Below are 13,788 nucleotides of genomic sequence, written 5' to 3' on the forward strand. Positions count from 1 at the left end.
CTCTTATTCACCTCTTTGTGTCCAATATGGGTGGCCGTCTCTTCCCCCTCAGCATCTCCTTCCGACCATCTCCGACCAAGCACTTCAAAGCAGCATCTGCGGCATACAACTCCGTCAAGGTATATATAATATATGTAATAAAAAAAGATTTGTTTTGGTCTAGGAATGACGTCAGACATGATCATAATTCTGAGGTGCATGTGTATTGGTGTGATGTTTTTCAGAGTTACAGCCAAGCAAGCAAGGAAAACGGCCATGGGCGTGAATTTATAGAAGAAAGAGCGCCTTCGACGGCTGAAGAGTTTAAAAATATCGCCGAGGAGAAGATCCGGGAAGCCCAGCAGGGTGTGGCGAGTCAGACAGCTGAAAAGGTATTTGATGGCACGGAGGCGGCTACTCTAGGTGACGCGGATGATCTTCAATCTGTCAACCGCAGGTACGAGGAGCATGAAGAAGGAGCTGATTACCGCAGGAGATCTGGGGACCAGTCTGATGGAGTTAAAGCATTTTCGAACAAAGCCGAGTAATACTAATTATTAAGGTTATGTTTGAGAATCAGTTACGTACGTTGTTCATTTTCTCTTTTCCCTTGCTGAAAATAGTGAAATGTGTGATTCTTCTTCCTTTCAATATATTTCTTCGCATTTCTGGTTTGGATGAAAGACACGAAACTCTTTGAAAGGAAAAAAAGACATCATTAGAGTTAGATATATCTCCGTTACAGCCTATCATATATATTATCCTCCTTCCTCTCTGTTATTTGCAACTGATCATCAGGATTTGCCATATGGGATTTTGGATCTTGATGAGTTCTTTGGTTGAAATTTATGTGGGTTTGAATTTTTCAAATTTGTTGAAACATCTGACATGAGGAATATTGAACCTCAACCCACTTTCAAATTTCAAATTTGTAGGAACAAAAAAGAAATATAATTAGCATCTAAACATAAAGCACCATTAATTTCTCACGAATTCAACGTGGCTAGTACGGTGAATTGGATACAGAGAGATACTAGTACACACTCTCAAAGTAGACGCTCTTCTTTCTCGGATAAGTGGAAATCACTATTAAATTCTCAATTGAATTATTAGCGAAGTTTCTCGAAACGAATAATCTCAATTTTAAATGGAACAAAGAATATCTATTTAGGAGGGTAATATTGTCTTTTTGGAGGGTAAATTTTTTGGACAAGTTTATTATCCTGAAATTTAAATTGCACTAAATAGATACTTTCTATTTCATTTAAAATGGCCAAGATCTTTTTTCCTCTCTAAAGTAAAAGTTATCTTAATTTTAAGAGGACATTACTCCACACTAAAATAAAGATTATTAATTTTTTTTACTTGAATAAGAATTTAGTTACATGGAATGATCATTTTCATTCATGATCTGAATGGAAGAATGAGTGAACAATCTTAAAAATGAAAAAGGGTTTGGGCTCCCTAATAATAGACCAAAAATAAACTAAAACAGTACAAAAATTATTACAATTGATAGAAAATGAGTCAAATACAAATAATAGAAAATGAGTCAAACAAGGGATATGGTCGATCTTCTCAATGGGCCGTACAAGACGGTTACTGACGTAAAATATGCATAGGTCGTACAAGACGGTTACTGAAGCAAAATATGCATAGGTTAAGGCAAATTTATCTTAACCTTTACTTGTAAACAACGACAACCACCAAAAAGAGGCTGAAGCGATAGAAATACAGTTAAAGACTTAAAGTCTGAATTTGAGACTATAAAAGAAAGATACACCAACACAACTCTAGTTACAAAAGTCTCTACTAAAAGACGAAACTAATGAAAAGACGCTAGCCAACTCCGCTAATATATATATATATATATATATATATATATATATTTGTTATTTTTTAAGTTTTTATGTTGGCTTCATAATATCCTCGCTGCACGTCATTATTAGGGACTGCAATGTCACGTTTTATTCACGCTAGCATTCTAATGAAATTACGTACTCTGTTCTTACTTTTTCAGCATTGAATTGTCGACACAAAAGTTTGCTTGGAGAATTAAACTCTCCTTCCAAAAATATGCAAGAAAACTGTGGGTGTGTGCACGCGCTGCCAATCGCGTAAACCTGGCAAAGTAAAAAGAGCATTAAATTCAGGCTCACTTTCATGCGGCTAATTTGCGGCCATTGACACCGGAATTTTGAACAAGAGACCGTGGATTTTGTGTTCTTCAGGTTTGGCTTTTAGCATGAAGCACCCGTAATTAGAGGAAGCTATTAATTCTAGAATCATGGAGAAAAAAGATAACCCAAAATGTCCGTGAATGTCACAACTCCCCAAATCTTTTACAAGTGTCCTGCAAAATACCACTAGCTTTTGTCTTTGGTAGGTGTTGATCAATTTGACATGTCTTTCCACTCACAAGAATACACGTTTTAGGATTTGATGTTTTTTGTTTTTCCTCCCTACACTTTTGAGAAATTATCTTTAAAAATCAAGTGCGCGCGGTTTGTTAATTTTTTTTTTTTATTTTAAACAATGTACGTAATACACAAGACAATATATCAAAACACTTTTTAAATAAAAATATCTCTCAAAACACATTAACAAACAGAGTATGGCTATCAATTTTTGAATGACTCGAATTTAACACGAACCAAACATAAAATTAGCAGATTAGAGATGAGATATTTGACATGTTTAATTAAATGATTGAGGTTAAAATTGACATATATATATATATATATATAGTCTTATATTAATGCCTTGACAAGACATGAACTCAACATACGAAATCAACGGGTTAAGGTGTAGGGTTGTGACCCGTTTAATTAAATGAGTTGAATTATGATTCATTTATATAGTCTTATACTCATGTTTGGATACGACCTGAACCTTTAACCTTTAACATGCAAACACAAATTGTCACCATACCGTTTCTTTTCTGTATTTTCTTTTGCATATATATATATATATATATAACGGGTATACAATATTGGGTTAGTGCACAGATTCAATCACCAAAACTTCCTAATTTCTCTATACTTATCCTTTTAAGCAGAAGCAATTGAAGGTGGATTAACAGAGAGATGATCAGCTTGTAATCCATGCAATTTAGCAAAAACTCCGACCAGTGTAGCCGTATTATACGTGCATGCCTCAGTTTGCATGTAATTCGACCTCTCATCCCTAAACTGATCCTTCCTATCTGGCCCACCAACGAGGGCCCCAACCAGGACATGTGGGTTCCGACCTCCTCGTCCGTACCAATTATCGTACCCCTGTGTGCACCCAATGAAACCCTTGTTCTCTTTGTATGATTCAGTGGATGCTCCCCTATGGTGCACTCTATGTGGGTAATTGGAGCCGAACCCAACTAAGTAACTCACGGCCATTGGATTAGATCCCAAGATGTAATCGACCTGTGATTTGGCAAAGGAGAGGATTTCTCGAGGGCCCACCACTCCTTTAGGGCAACTGAGCTTCTGATTTGAGGCTTGGAGATGATCGGAGTAGAGCGTGAGAAGAAACGCCGCGTTTGAGACGTATTGCATGTTGTTCCATTGGCGGGTGTACAGTAGGCCTCCTGGGGTGCGCTCCACGTTAGTCCCGTTGTTTTTGTTGAGGCAAGCGCATAGGTAGTGCTCGGCCTTTGAGCGGTACTGTTCCAGTATGTGCTTGTGTGCGTGTTCCTTGTGCTTTTCTTCCATCAGCAACTTGAAAAAGTAAAGAGAAGTGGTATTAAGATTAAATTACAAGTAAAAACCCAAAATTTCCTGATTTTGCGCATTTATATTTGTAATCTCGGATGGGTTCATTTCCAAAAACACTATTATGGTACTGATGATAATGATATATGATTGAAAGTACATGGGGTATGGTTCTGTCTATAATTACCACTAATTAGGGCTGTCACCAATAAAGAATGATCTCTGTGTATCAATCTAAGCTTGAAGAAAAAAAAAAAAAAAATTCGGATTTGGCCATTCGGGTGGCTTGATAGCCTTGATTTTAGTGGAAAGCCAAACTCAACATAGCCACAAAGGGTAATCATTATAACCCTTCACAATAATAGACCCTAATTGATGCGTTCAATCTGTAGTTTTTTTAGTGTACTTGAAGTTTAAGTTCGGGTCCAGATCTAATTTTAATTGAAACTGAATTTGTAAGAATTAAGATATTTTTTTGTGTCCTGTCATAGAATATATATCCCAATGACAACAATCCAATTCCAAAATCAGACCCAAATCAAGTCAATGAAGTTAATGTCATAACAATCAAAGTTGTGTGGTTCTTACACAAATTTTGTGTCACGGTTTCATGGGCTTTTTAATTTTTCATAATAGCAATTTAACCATTCTATGTTCTGGTAGGGTTGGGTCAAGATATGACTCAAGTTAGACTTGAGAGAATACATGCGGTTCATACCATTTAGGCTTCTCATGTGCGGCTCTCGGCGAGTAAAGGCTACTATAGTCACGCTCAAGTAGGATAGCTACAAATGATCTCTCCTCCTACCACTTTTGCTAAAAAAAACAAACCATTTCATTTCTTTTGACTCTTGCGTAGCTAGGCTAAAAACATTGGATTGGTGGTGTAGTCTTTGTCAAAAATTGTCAATGAGAGAGAGAGAGAGAGGGGTTTACCTTTGAAGCTAGGATTTGAACACCGACATACTTGACATCCCAGCTAAACTCAGTCATGGCCCAAGTAATCCCACCAAAAAGATTTGCCTTCTCCAGCATGTACCTCAAATAATCCTCCTTGTCAGTTGCCTTGTATAGCCACAAAGCTGCCCACAACAACTCATCCATGTACCCACTCACAGAAGAATAGTACCCTTTTGCCACCCCAATACTTTCATCATATTTTCCCCTATACTTGTCACCAAACTCAAACAACTGCAAATCAAACCCATTTATTAATATAACCCTAATTAATTTTTTTTAAACAAAAGATTATTAGTTAAACGCTTCCTCTAGCATTAATATCGCTAATTAAATACTTCAATTTTGGTGAACAGTATACCCACCACATATATTCTTATATAACAACCTGATTAAACTAGCTTACCTGTTGTGCATGGTGTAATAGTAGGTGAGAGTAATGTGGATTTGTTCTCCTAAACACAATTGAAGCCGCTGCCATTGCCGCTGCCGTCTCACCCGCAACATCCGACCCGGGATTGTCAGCATCAACCTTGTAAGCTTGTCGTGATGTTGTCATGTCCTCCGGCCGCTGCCAACAGTAGTGGTCGGTGTCCCCTTCACCCACCTAAAATTCTTTATATGTTAATAACCTATATAATAACATTTGATAAAAAAAAAAAAAAAAATAGATAGATAGATATTAAATAGTTGAACAATAAAAGCAAAAACAAAAAAAAAATTTGCATCCCGCTGCCGCGAGTGAGACACGCGCCAATCACGGTGCTAAAAATGGGTCCGCGCGGAGACTGATTGACTGACTGCTCTGACATTCAAAATCTATTTTCCGGTGAGTGTGGAGGTAATAGCCCACTCGCGACAGAGACGCGTGGATTGAGATGTTCTGAATTTGTAAGAAGTGTTTGAAATTTGAATTACCTCTGCCCATAAAACATTCGGGTGAGTATGGGCTTTGATGAAATAATCCGTCCCCCACTTGATCGCCTCCAGAGCGTGATGATACTCGCCAGCACCGGCAATTTGTTCTCCATATTCAATGACACTCCACGATAGCATTGTTACAGTGAAAGCCATTGGTAGACCAAATTTCACATTATCGCCGGCATCATAGTACCCTCCCACCAAGTCTACCTGAAAAAACAAAAAAACCAAAAAAAGTCACCGGCCGGCAGATTGCAGCATGCAATAGATGAATGTGTATAAATATATGTTGAGTTTGGCAATTGGGGTATGGGAAATGAACGTAACTCCTTGTTCCAGACCGTCGGTGAGGCCGGAATGGTGGCGCCACTTGACTCTCTGGTTGTGGGGTAACCGGCCGGAACGCTGGGATTCGAAGTAGAGGAGACTCTTGGAAAGAGCTTCGCCGTAGTCGAAAGACCGACAGCCCAAGGGAAGGATGTGTAAGATAATGGAGATTAGACAAAAATAACGTTGAAGAAATCTGGAATGTTTTTGAACATTGCCTAGGTTCCTGTCCTCCATTACTCTGCCTAGCTAGCGATCTCTCTGTCTCTCCCTCTCTGTGTGTATATTTATATATACGGGCTTGGAATGTGAGTGAGTATTACCGTGACACCTGGTGATCAGATGAGCTCGAGCTCATGTGAGCTTCAAGTGTTGTCTTCATTTGATAGGCCGGAATTTCCTTGGTTTGCAACAAATGAATAGAATAGAACAAATGTTGGAGTTCAGTGTAGTAGACATATCTAATCACTACACTTTTCAACGGTACTATTGGAATAGGTCAGACTAGCTTTACCGAATTTGTTAGTCAAAATGTAACATATATATTTGGGGAGCGTGACAAACACTTGGAATAATTGGTTCTAAAACTATTAACCTTTTTGTTACTTCAATGCGTGAATAAATTAACTTTTTACTCCAATGCTCAAAAACATGGTATATATATGGAAAGAGTAATGCTTGGCGCAGGGGTGCAATCCGTATGAAATCCGGATTTGCTGACATGGCATGGTCAGTGGGCCATGCCATGTCAGCCCACTTACAATTAAAAAATAAAAAAAAAATAAAAAAAAGAAAGAAAAAAAAACCGCATTTCATTTTAGGTCTGAAATCCTTCTCTTTCCTCTTCGTTTTCTTCCATTCCAGCCACCTTCCTCTCCTTCTCTCCATCTCCCTGGTTTCCTCCCTGCCCAGAACTGCCTTTCCCTCCGTCGCACCTGTCTCTCTCACTCCAGCGATAGATCTCCGGCGACTCGAGAAGAGAAGAACGCTAGTTGGGCCTTAGCAGAGGATTTGGGCGTCGGGAAAGGATTTCAAAAATCCCAAGCACACTGCTCTCTCACAGAAACGGTAATCCGTTTCTTTTAATTTTAGGTTTTTTTGCTTTAGATTGGAATGTGATTTGAAGGCTGATTTTTGTTGATGGGTAAGCTGTATGTAGGTTTTATGGTTAGCCTCTCCCTCCGTCGCGCCTGTCTCTCTCACTCAAGGGATAGATCTTCGGCGACTCGAGAAGAAAGAAAGGCTAGTTGGGTGTCGGCAAAGGATTTGAGCGTCGGGAAAGGATTTCAAAAATCCCAAGGACACACTGCTCTCTCACGGAAACGGTAATCCGTTTCTTTTAATTTTGGGGGTTTTTTTTTATTTTATATTGGAATGTGATTTGAAGGTTGATTTTTGTTGATGGGTAAGCTCTATTTAGGTTTTATGGGTAGCGTTCTTAGGTTAATTTTGCGGTTTTCTTTTGGTTAATTTTTCTGTTATTTGGCTTAGAATTTGGTTAAGAATATGAGGAGTTGTGTTTTTTTTTTTTTCTCCTTCAATTATGATCTGCTGATTTGGCTCAGTTTTTTTTTTTTTTTTTGTTCATTCTTTTTACTCATTTAGAATTGAAAATTCTAAAAATTATAATACAGCTTATGACAGGAATTTTCATGGATGGTTATATGTCATCAGAAAATCGCAAACCAAACAAGATTGGTGTAAATGTTTGAAGGTTACTGGCTTGTAATGTTTGAAAAGAGAACTGAAATTTCAATTTACTTTGCTTGTAATGTTTGATGATTTGTAGCTAATTTGAATTTTTTTTCTAATAAATGCTAGATGGACTTGTGGAATGAGTTGGAAGTAGACTATTTTCATACACAGATTTCAATTGATGTAGATTCACCCCTCCAAGCTGGCCCCCAAAATGGTTTGTTAGGCAAAAAATTATGACCTTTAACTTTTCTTCAAATCATTGTATTTCTTTCTTATTAGAATATTTTAATAATTATTTGTTGAATGTTGAATCAAAGTGAATGTTATTATTCACATTTCAACTATATTATTACTATTATTATTATTATTATTTTGTATAGATGGAAATGAAAGAGTGCATGATGTAGAGTCTTGCAAGCTCTTAGATGGAGATGAAATTGTTGAGGAACCTAAGAGAGGTATGATGTTTAACTCTATAGGAGAACTTATATTATAAGAAGTATGCCAAAAAAGAGGGTTGTGCGGTGGTTATAAAAGCGGATACTAAGAATGATAGTGGCACCGTAGTGTTTTTTGGAAACTCATAATCCTAAGGGATATTTCTTAGAGAGAGAGAGACAGAAAGCCACTTGACTTATAACCAATCTGATCACCATATCAAAAGTTACAATCTATAAACAACTTTTTATTTAAATAAGGCTTAATTTCCTTGGAGAAATTTTATACAAATAGCAGTTTACAGTACGCCTCCAAAATAAAGATCCTTGAATACTATAAGAATGTGGTTTATTCCATTAGGATAAAAATCTCTTTTGCGACACAAAGTGTTGTGTAAAGGACATTCTGGATTTTTTTTTTTTTGAAGCATTTGATTTGCCTTTCTTACTTCTAACTGTTCATCTGATTGCTGTACTGTATTAATTTTTTTTTATTTGCGAATTTTTTATGATAATTAAAAATCTCTTTCAAAAATTTGCAGCCTGTTTGGGGATGGATCAAGAGCAAAAGCTTCCGAATTGGGTGGGAATATGTTGAGATTATGAAGGATCTGGCAAGAGCTCTCCTCATTTCTCATCTATAAGAGTGGGGAGCTTGATGGAAAAGAAATGACAACTAGGAATGCACATTTGCAATGTATAAAGCATTGTAATTTGTTTCCTTATGCAATCTGTAGTAATAAAGTTAACATTTTGAACTTCATTGTGCATCTGCAACATAGAAAATGTTACATTGAATGGTAGCCTCTGCGTAAGGTTGTAGATATTTCTCGTTGGTATTATCTTGTGTAAACACTAATTTTGAATGATCAAATGTTGAATTGATTTTACTTAACTGACAAGATAATGATCCAATATCTCAGCCTTTCTTGAAGAAAGTTTTCCAGTTGGAGTATGTCTATGGTTTTCAAAAGAAATTGAATGACTGCTTCCAATAAATGCTTGTGGAAACAGTTTCTAAATAATTTTCAGATAATCATGAATTTGCTCTTAAACAATAAAAAAGAACAGACTTATCACAAATTGCCATGGATCCTTAAATATTGAACTTCAGATCCAAAACACCAGTTGGCAAAGCACGAAGCCATATGAAAAGAACAATCCCCGGTGTACAACATTAACACAAAGATTAAAATAGAAAATGTGATTTTGTGAGATATAACATGCAAAGCCAGTGCACAACATTAACATATTAAAATAGAAAATGTGATTCTGTGAGATACAACATCCAAAGCCAGTAAAATACAACATCCAAAGCCTTCAAAATAAAATAGAATGTGAAATACATCAAAAGCTTTCAAAATAAAATAGAATGTGAAATACAACATCCAAAGCCTTTAAAATAAAATAGAATGTGAAATACAACATCAAAAGCTTTCAAAATAAAATAGCAAATACAACTCTTCTCCAGCCTTCAAAATAAAATAGCAAATACAACAACTCTTCTCCAGCCTTCAAAGTAACTTGGGCCCAATTCTGCCTTCAATTCTTTTGGAGCTTTTAATCTGTTTAGAAAAAATAATAATAATAATAATGGATAGGAGTACTAGTAATAAAAGAGCATGACCACAATCAAGAAAATAACTATATGAATTACCGTTGTATGCCACATGTCACTCTTAGATCCAAGTAGGCCATATTTCCTGTAAAATTATGACCAAGTTTTCGGAAAAAAATATAATCCAAATTATTCTGATATAAAAAAAGTTTGTTCTTTTTACAAAAAGAAGAAAAAAAAAATACCTGACTGATTACACTATTTTGAGTTTCATGTACATAATCATGCTGAATATCAGTTCTTGAAGGCAATGTAGCTTCATTTGTGTTCGATGCGATCTCTTGCATTCCTTCGGATGTCTTCAATTAAAAAAAAATATGTTTCGTTACAAAAAATACGAAAAAAATTCAGAAATATGGACATGTTTTTAATGAACATAACTAAACACAAGGGAAAGTTGAATTTTAAACCTGATTTTGTCTTGTTTTTTGTTTGGGATTTGTGTCACTAGATTGATTCTTTCTTCTTTGTTACTTCTTCACCACCACCTCTTCTACCGGAGACATCTTCCTTTTTGATGATGGTTTACCTTTACCACGAACCGCGAGGGGACTACGTACCTTATTATTTTCCACGCCATCCATGGATTTATTACATGTAGAAGATGCACCTACAAGTGCTTGGGAGGGTGGACTAGGTTCGTAGCTTGAACCACTAAATTTGTCCATTAACATATGAACATATTTTGTCGCTTCCATGTAGTTGTCCACATTTGTTACGGCAAGCGCTGCCAATTTATGCATATCTTTGCATAAGTCATCATACTTTTGAGCAATAGGGTTGGCACCCAAAGAATCGTAGCTACTTTGAATGAAAGTATACCTTCGCTTCAAGTCATTCCTCCAACGATCAAGAAAATATTTTTGTGGCAACGATGTAATATTACATGCGCTAAGTACAGAAAAGACATGTCTGCACAAGATCCCTCTAGTTTCAAACCGGCCACAACTGCATTTTAATTCACATTCATCGCCATTGTAGCAAACACAAAATTTAACATGTTTCATGTAAGCATCAGTAACTGCTACCTGTTCATCCACTTGATACGTACAAATTGTGCCTTCACTACTCAAAAGATACGGAGTGCAGTACATCTTCCCCTTAAGCTCCTCTTGGACTTCTTTGAATTTTTCATTTGTGTAACATTCTTGAAATTTTTTCTCAAATTGAAATATGGTTACACATTGAATTGTAGTATTAAAAGAATTAAAATCAGCAATCCTCTCATTCTCAACCTTCTTACGCAAAGCACCATCATACTGGTCAACAAATTGTTTCAATGTGGTGGTCGGGTGCACATATCCATCAAAAAAAGCGTTCATACTTTCACTCCGTTGTGTAGTAGTCATTCCAGCCCAAAACACCCCTTTCAAATATGCTGGTATCCAAGAAGCCCTCTCATTGTATAACCCACGCAACCAATCATTATCCTCAAGATTATAAGTCACAAGTAGAGTTTTCCAGCTTTCCTCAAACTCACCATGTGTTTGAGAATCATACACGCATTTTCGTAAGGTACTCTTAATGCCATCAAATTGTGAATGTGCACCAAACTTTTCTGGAAGCTTTTTCAAAATGTGCCATAAACACAATCTATGTCGGGTTCCTGGAAATACCCTTGCAATTGCATTTTTCATAGCCCTATCTTGGTCTGTTATTATTGCACTTGGGGCTCGGTCATTCATGCATTTCAACCATGTTTTGAACAACCATACAAAAGTTTATGTATCCTCACCTGATAGTAATCCTGCCCCAAATAGAATTGATTGACCATGATGATTCACTCCCACGAAAGGAGCAAATGGCATTCCATATTTATTAGTTGAATACGTCGTGTCAAATGTAACAACGTCTCCAAAATCTTCATAAGATGCCCTACTTCGTGCATCGGCCCAAAAAACATTTCTCAACCTAGATTCACCATCCAAATCCATTTGAAAGTAAAAACCATCATTCACTAGTCGCATCCTAGTGAAATAGTCAAGAAGTGCTTCGGCGCCTCCTTCGCCAAGTTGAAGATGTCTTGCTTCAATAGAATTGCGACAATCTTTTTCTAGAAATGGAAGGTTCTCATACCCCCCCCGCTTCAACAGCTAAAGAGTCATAATTTTTACTCAATGGAATCCCAGCTCTATCATTTACCTCAAGCTTTCTTTTTGTGATAGAATCCAAATTCCTATAACATTTAAAGTATCTAGCTTTGCTTGGGCTTAAACCATGATTATGGTTAATGTATACACTAGTCACAAACCACTTTGATTCAACAAACTTTGCATTCAACCTAGCCTTACACTCGGTTTTGGTACTTGTATTTGGCTTGGAGAAGGTATTACTTAACTTGGTTCTTGGTTTGCCTTGACGACCACATGCAAGGGTGATGTGAATTACACGCCCACTATCATTCTTAGTAGCCTTTTTTATGACCACCGCAAAACCTTCTTTCTTGGCATACTTCTTATAATATAAGTCAAGTTCTCTTAGGGAGTTAAACGTCATACCTCTCTTAGGTTCCTCAACAAATTCATCTCCATCTAAGAGCTTGTACTCGGACGTGTTGTCTATATTTCCAAACTCTACATCATGCACAATTTCATTTCCATCTATACCCAAAAAAAAAAAAAAAATTAACATATTTGAAATGTGAATAATAACATGTGAGTACTAATTAGAAAGAAATACTAATAATGATTAGTATATACTAATTAAAAAGAAATACAATGAGTTGAAGAAAAATTAAAGGAAGAATTAAATGCCGAACAAACCATTTTGGGGGCCAGCTTGGGGAGGTGAAGCTTCATCAATTGAAATTTGTGTGCGCAAATAGTCTACTTCGCACTCATTCCACGAGTCCATCTAGCAGTTATTAGAAGAAAAATTCAAATTAGCTAAACAAATTAATGCATAAATGATTTGTTAGTAACCTTCAACAAAGCAAAGTGAAATTTCGGTTCTCTTTTCAAACATTACACACATTCAAGCCAGTAACCTTCAAACATTTACACCAATCTTGTTTGGTTTGCGATTTTCTGATGACATGATGGGCATTTTATTTCATTTTATTCATAAACTTGCCTTCTGGTGTAGAAAAGAGAACCGAAAATTAACATATAACCATCCATGAAAATTCTTGTCATAAGCTATATTATAATTTTTTAAACTTTCAATTCTAAATGAGTAGAAAGAATGAACGAAAAAAAAAGAGCCAAATCAGTAGATCGTATTTGAAGGAGAAAAAAAAAAACAACTCCTCAGCTTCTTAACCAAATTCTAAGCCAAATAACAGAAAAATTGACCAAAAGAAAACCGCAAAATTAACCTAAGAACGCTACCCATAAAACCTAAATACGGCTTACCCATCAACAAAAATCAACCTTCAAATCACATTCCAATCTAAAGCAAAAAAATCCAAAATTAAAATAAACGGATTACCGTTTCTGTGAGAGAGCAGTGTGCTTGGGATTTTTGAAATCCTTTCCCGAAGCCCAAATCCTCTGCTAAGGCCCAACTAGCGTTCTTTTCTTCTCGAGTCGCCGGAGATCTATCGCTGGAGTGAGAGAGACAGGCGCGACGGAGGGAAAGGCAGTTCTGGGCAGGGAGGAAACCAGGGAGATGGAGAGAAGGAGAGGAAGGTGGCTGGAATGGAAGAAAACGAAGAGGAAAGAGAAGGATTTCAGACCTAAAATGAAATGCGATTTTTTTTTTCTTGTTTTTTTTTTTTTTTTTTAATTGTAAGTGGGCTGACATGGCATGGCCCACTGACCATGCCATGTCAGCAAATCCGGATTTCATACGGATTGCACCCCTGCGCCAAGCATTACTCATATGGAAATACATAGCGCCCTTTAGTTGTTATTTCAACTTGGTTCATTTGATCTTCATTTCATTTAAGGAGATGAACTTTTTGACGGTTCAGATTTATTTTTATAGATGTAATAGTATATATATTGTCGCATAATAAATATGTTAGCATGTTATTTATAAATAAGGTAATACCATGTAAATCGTTAGATAGAATAAAACAAAATTTATATCATAAGGTAGGAAGCATGATCATATTCTATTTGGCATATTTTTGTGGCAGTTAGGCTGAGTTGGGAGAATGATACAGTGCGATGGAATAATATGATTTGAATGGCACAATATA

General features: G+C 36.5%; 3 protein-coding genes across 3 annotated transcripts; 1 reads left to right on the forward strand and 2 right to left on the reverse strand.

Annotated features, from left to right (window-relative positions):
* On the forward strand, positions 1–630 carry LOC132174710 (uncharacterized). The gene is made up of 2 exons (XM_059586354.1): positions 1–119; positions 225–630. Exons 1-2 carry the CDS (start codon positions 27–29, stop codon positions 525–527), a joined length of 396 nt encoding a protein of 131 aa, XP_059442337.1. The 5' UTR covers positions 1–26; the 3' UTR covers positions 528–630.
* Positions 631–3,029: 2,399 nt separating this feature from the next.
* LOC132174570 (endoglucanase 11-like) lies at positions 3,030–6,128 on the reverse strand. Its single transcript, XM_059586206.1, has 5 exons — positions 5,892–6,128; positions 5,562–5,774; positions 5,050–5,250; positions 4,623–4,877; positions 3,030–3,692 (listed from the first exon to the last, which is right to left on the reverse strand). Exons 1-5 carry the CDS (start codon positions 6,126–6,128, stop codon positions 3,030–3,032), a joined length of 1,569 nt encoding a protein of 522 aa, XP_059442189.1.
* Positions 6,129–10,114: 3,986 nt separating this feature from the next.
* Positions 10,115–11,281, reverse strand: LOC132174571 (protein FAR-RED ELONGATED HYPOCOTYL 3-like). The gene is made up of 2 exons (XM_059586207.1): positions 10,826–11,281; positions 10,115–10,672 (listed from the first exon to the last, which is right to left on the reverse strand). The coding sequence occupies exons 1-2, from the start codon at positions 11,279–11,281 to the stop codon at positions 10,115–10,117; spliced, it is 1,014 nt and encodes a 337-aa protein (XP_059442190.1).
* Positions 11,282–13,788: the final 2,507 nt, after the last annotated feature.

This window comes from Corylus avellana, chromosome ca3 (assembly GCF_901000735.1).
Source record: "Corylus avellana chromosome ca3, CavTom2PMs-1.0".
In the NCBI taxonomy this organism is placed as follows: Eukaryota; Viridiplantae; Streptophyta; class Magnoliopsida; order Fagales; family Betulaceae; genus Corylus; species Corylus avellana.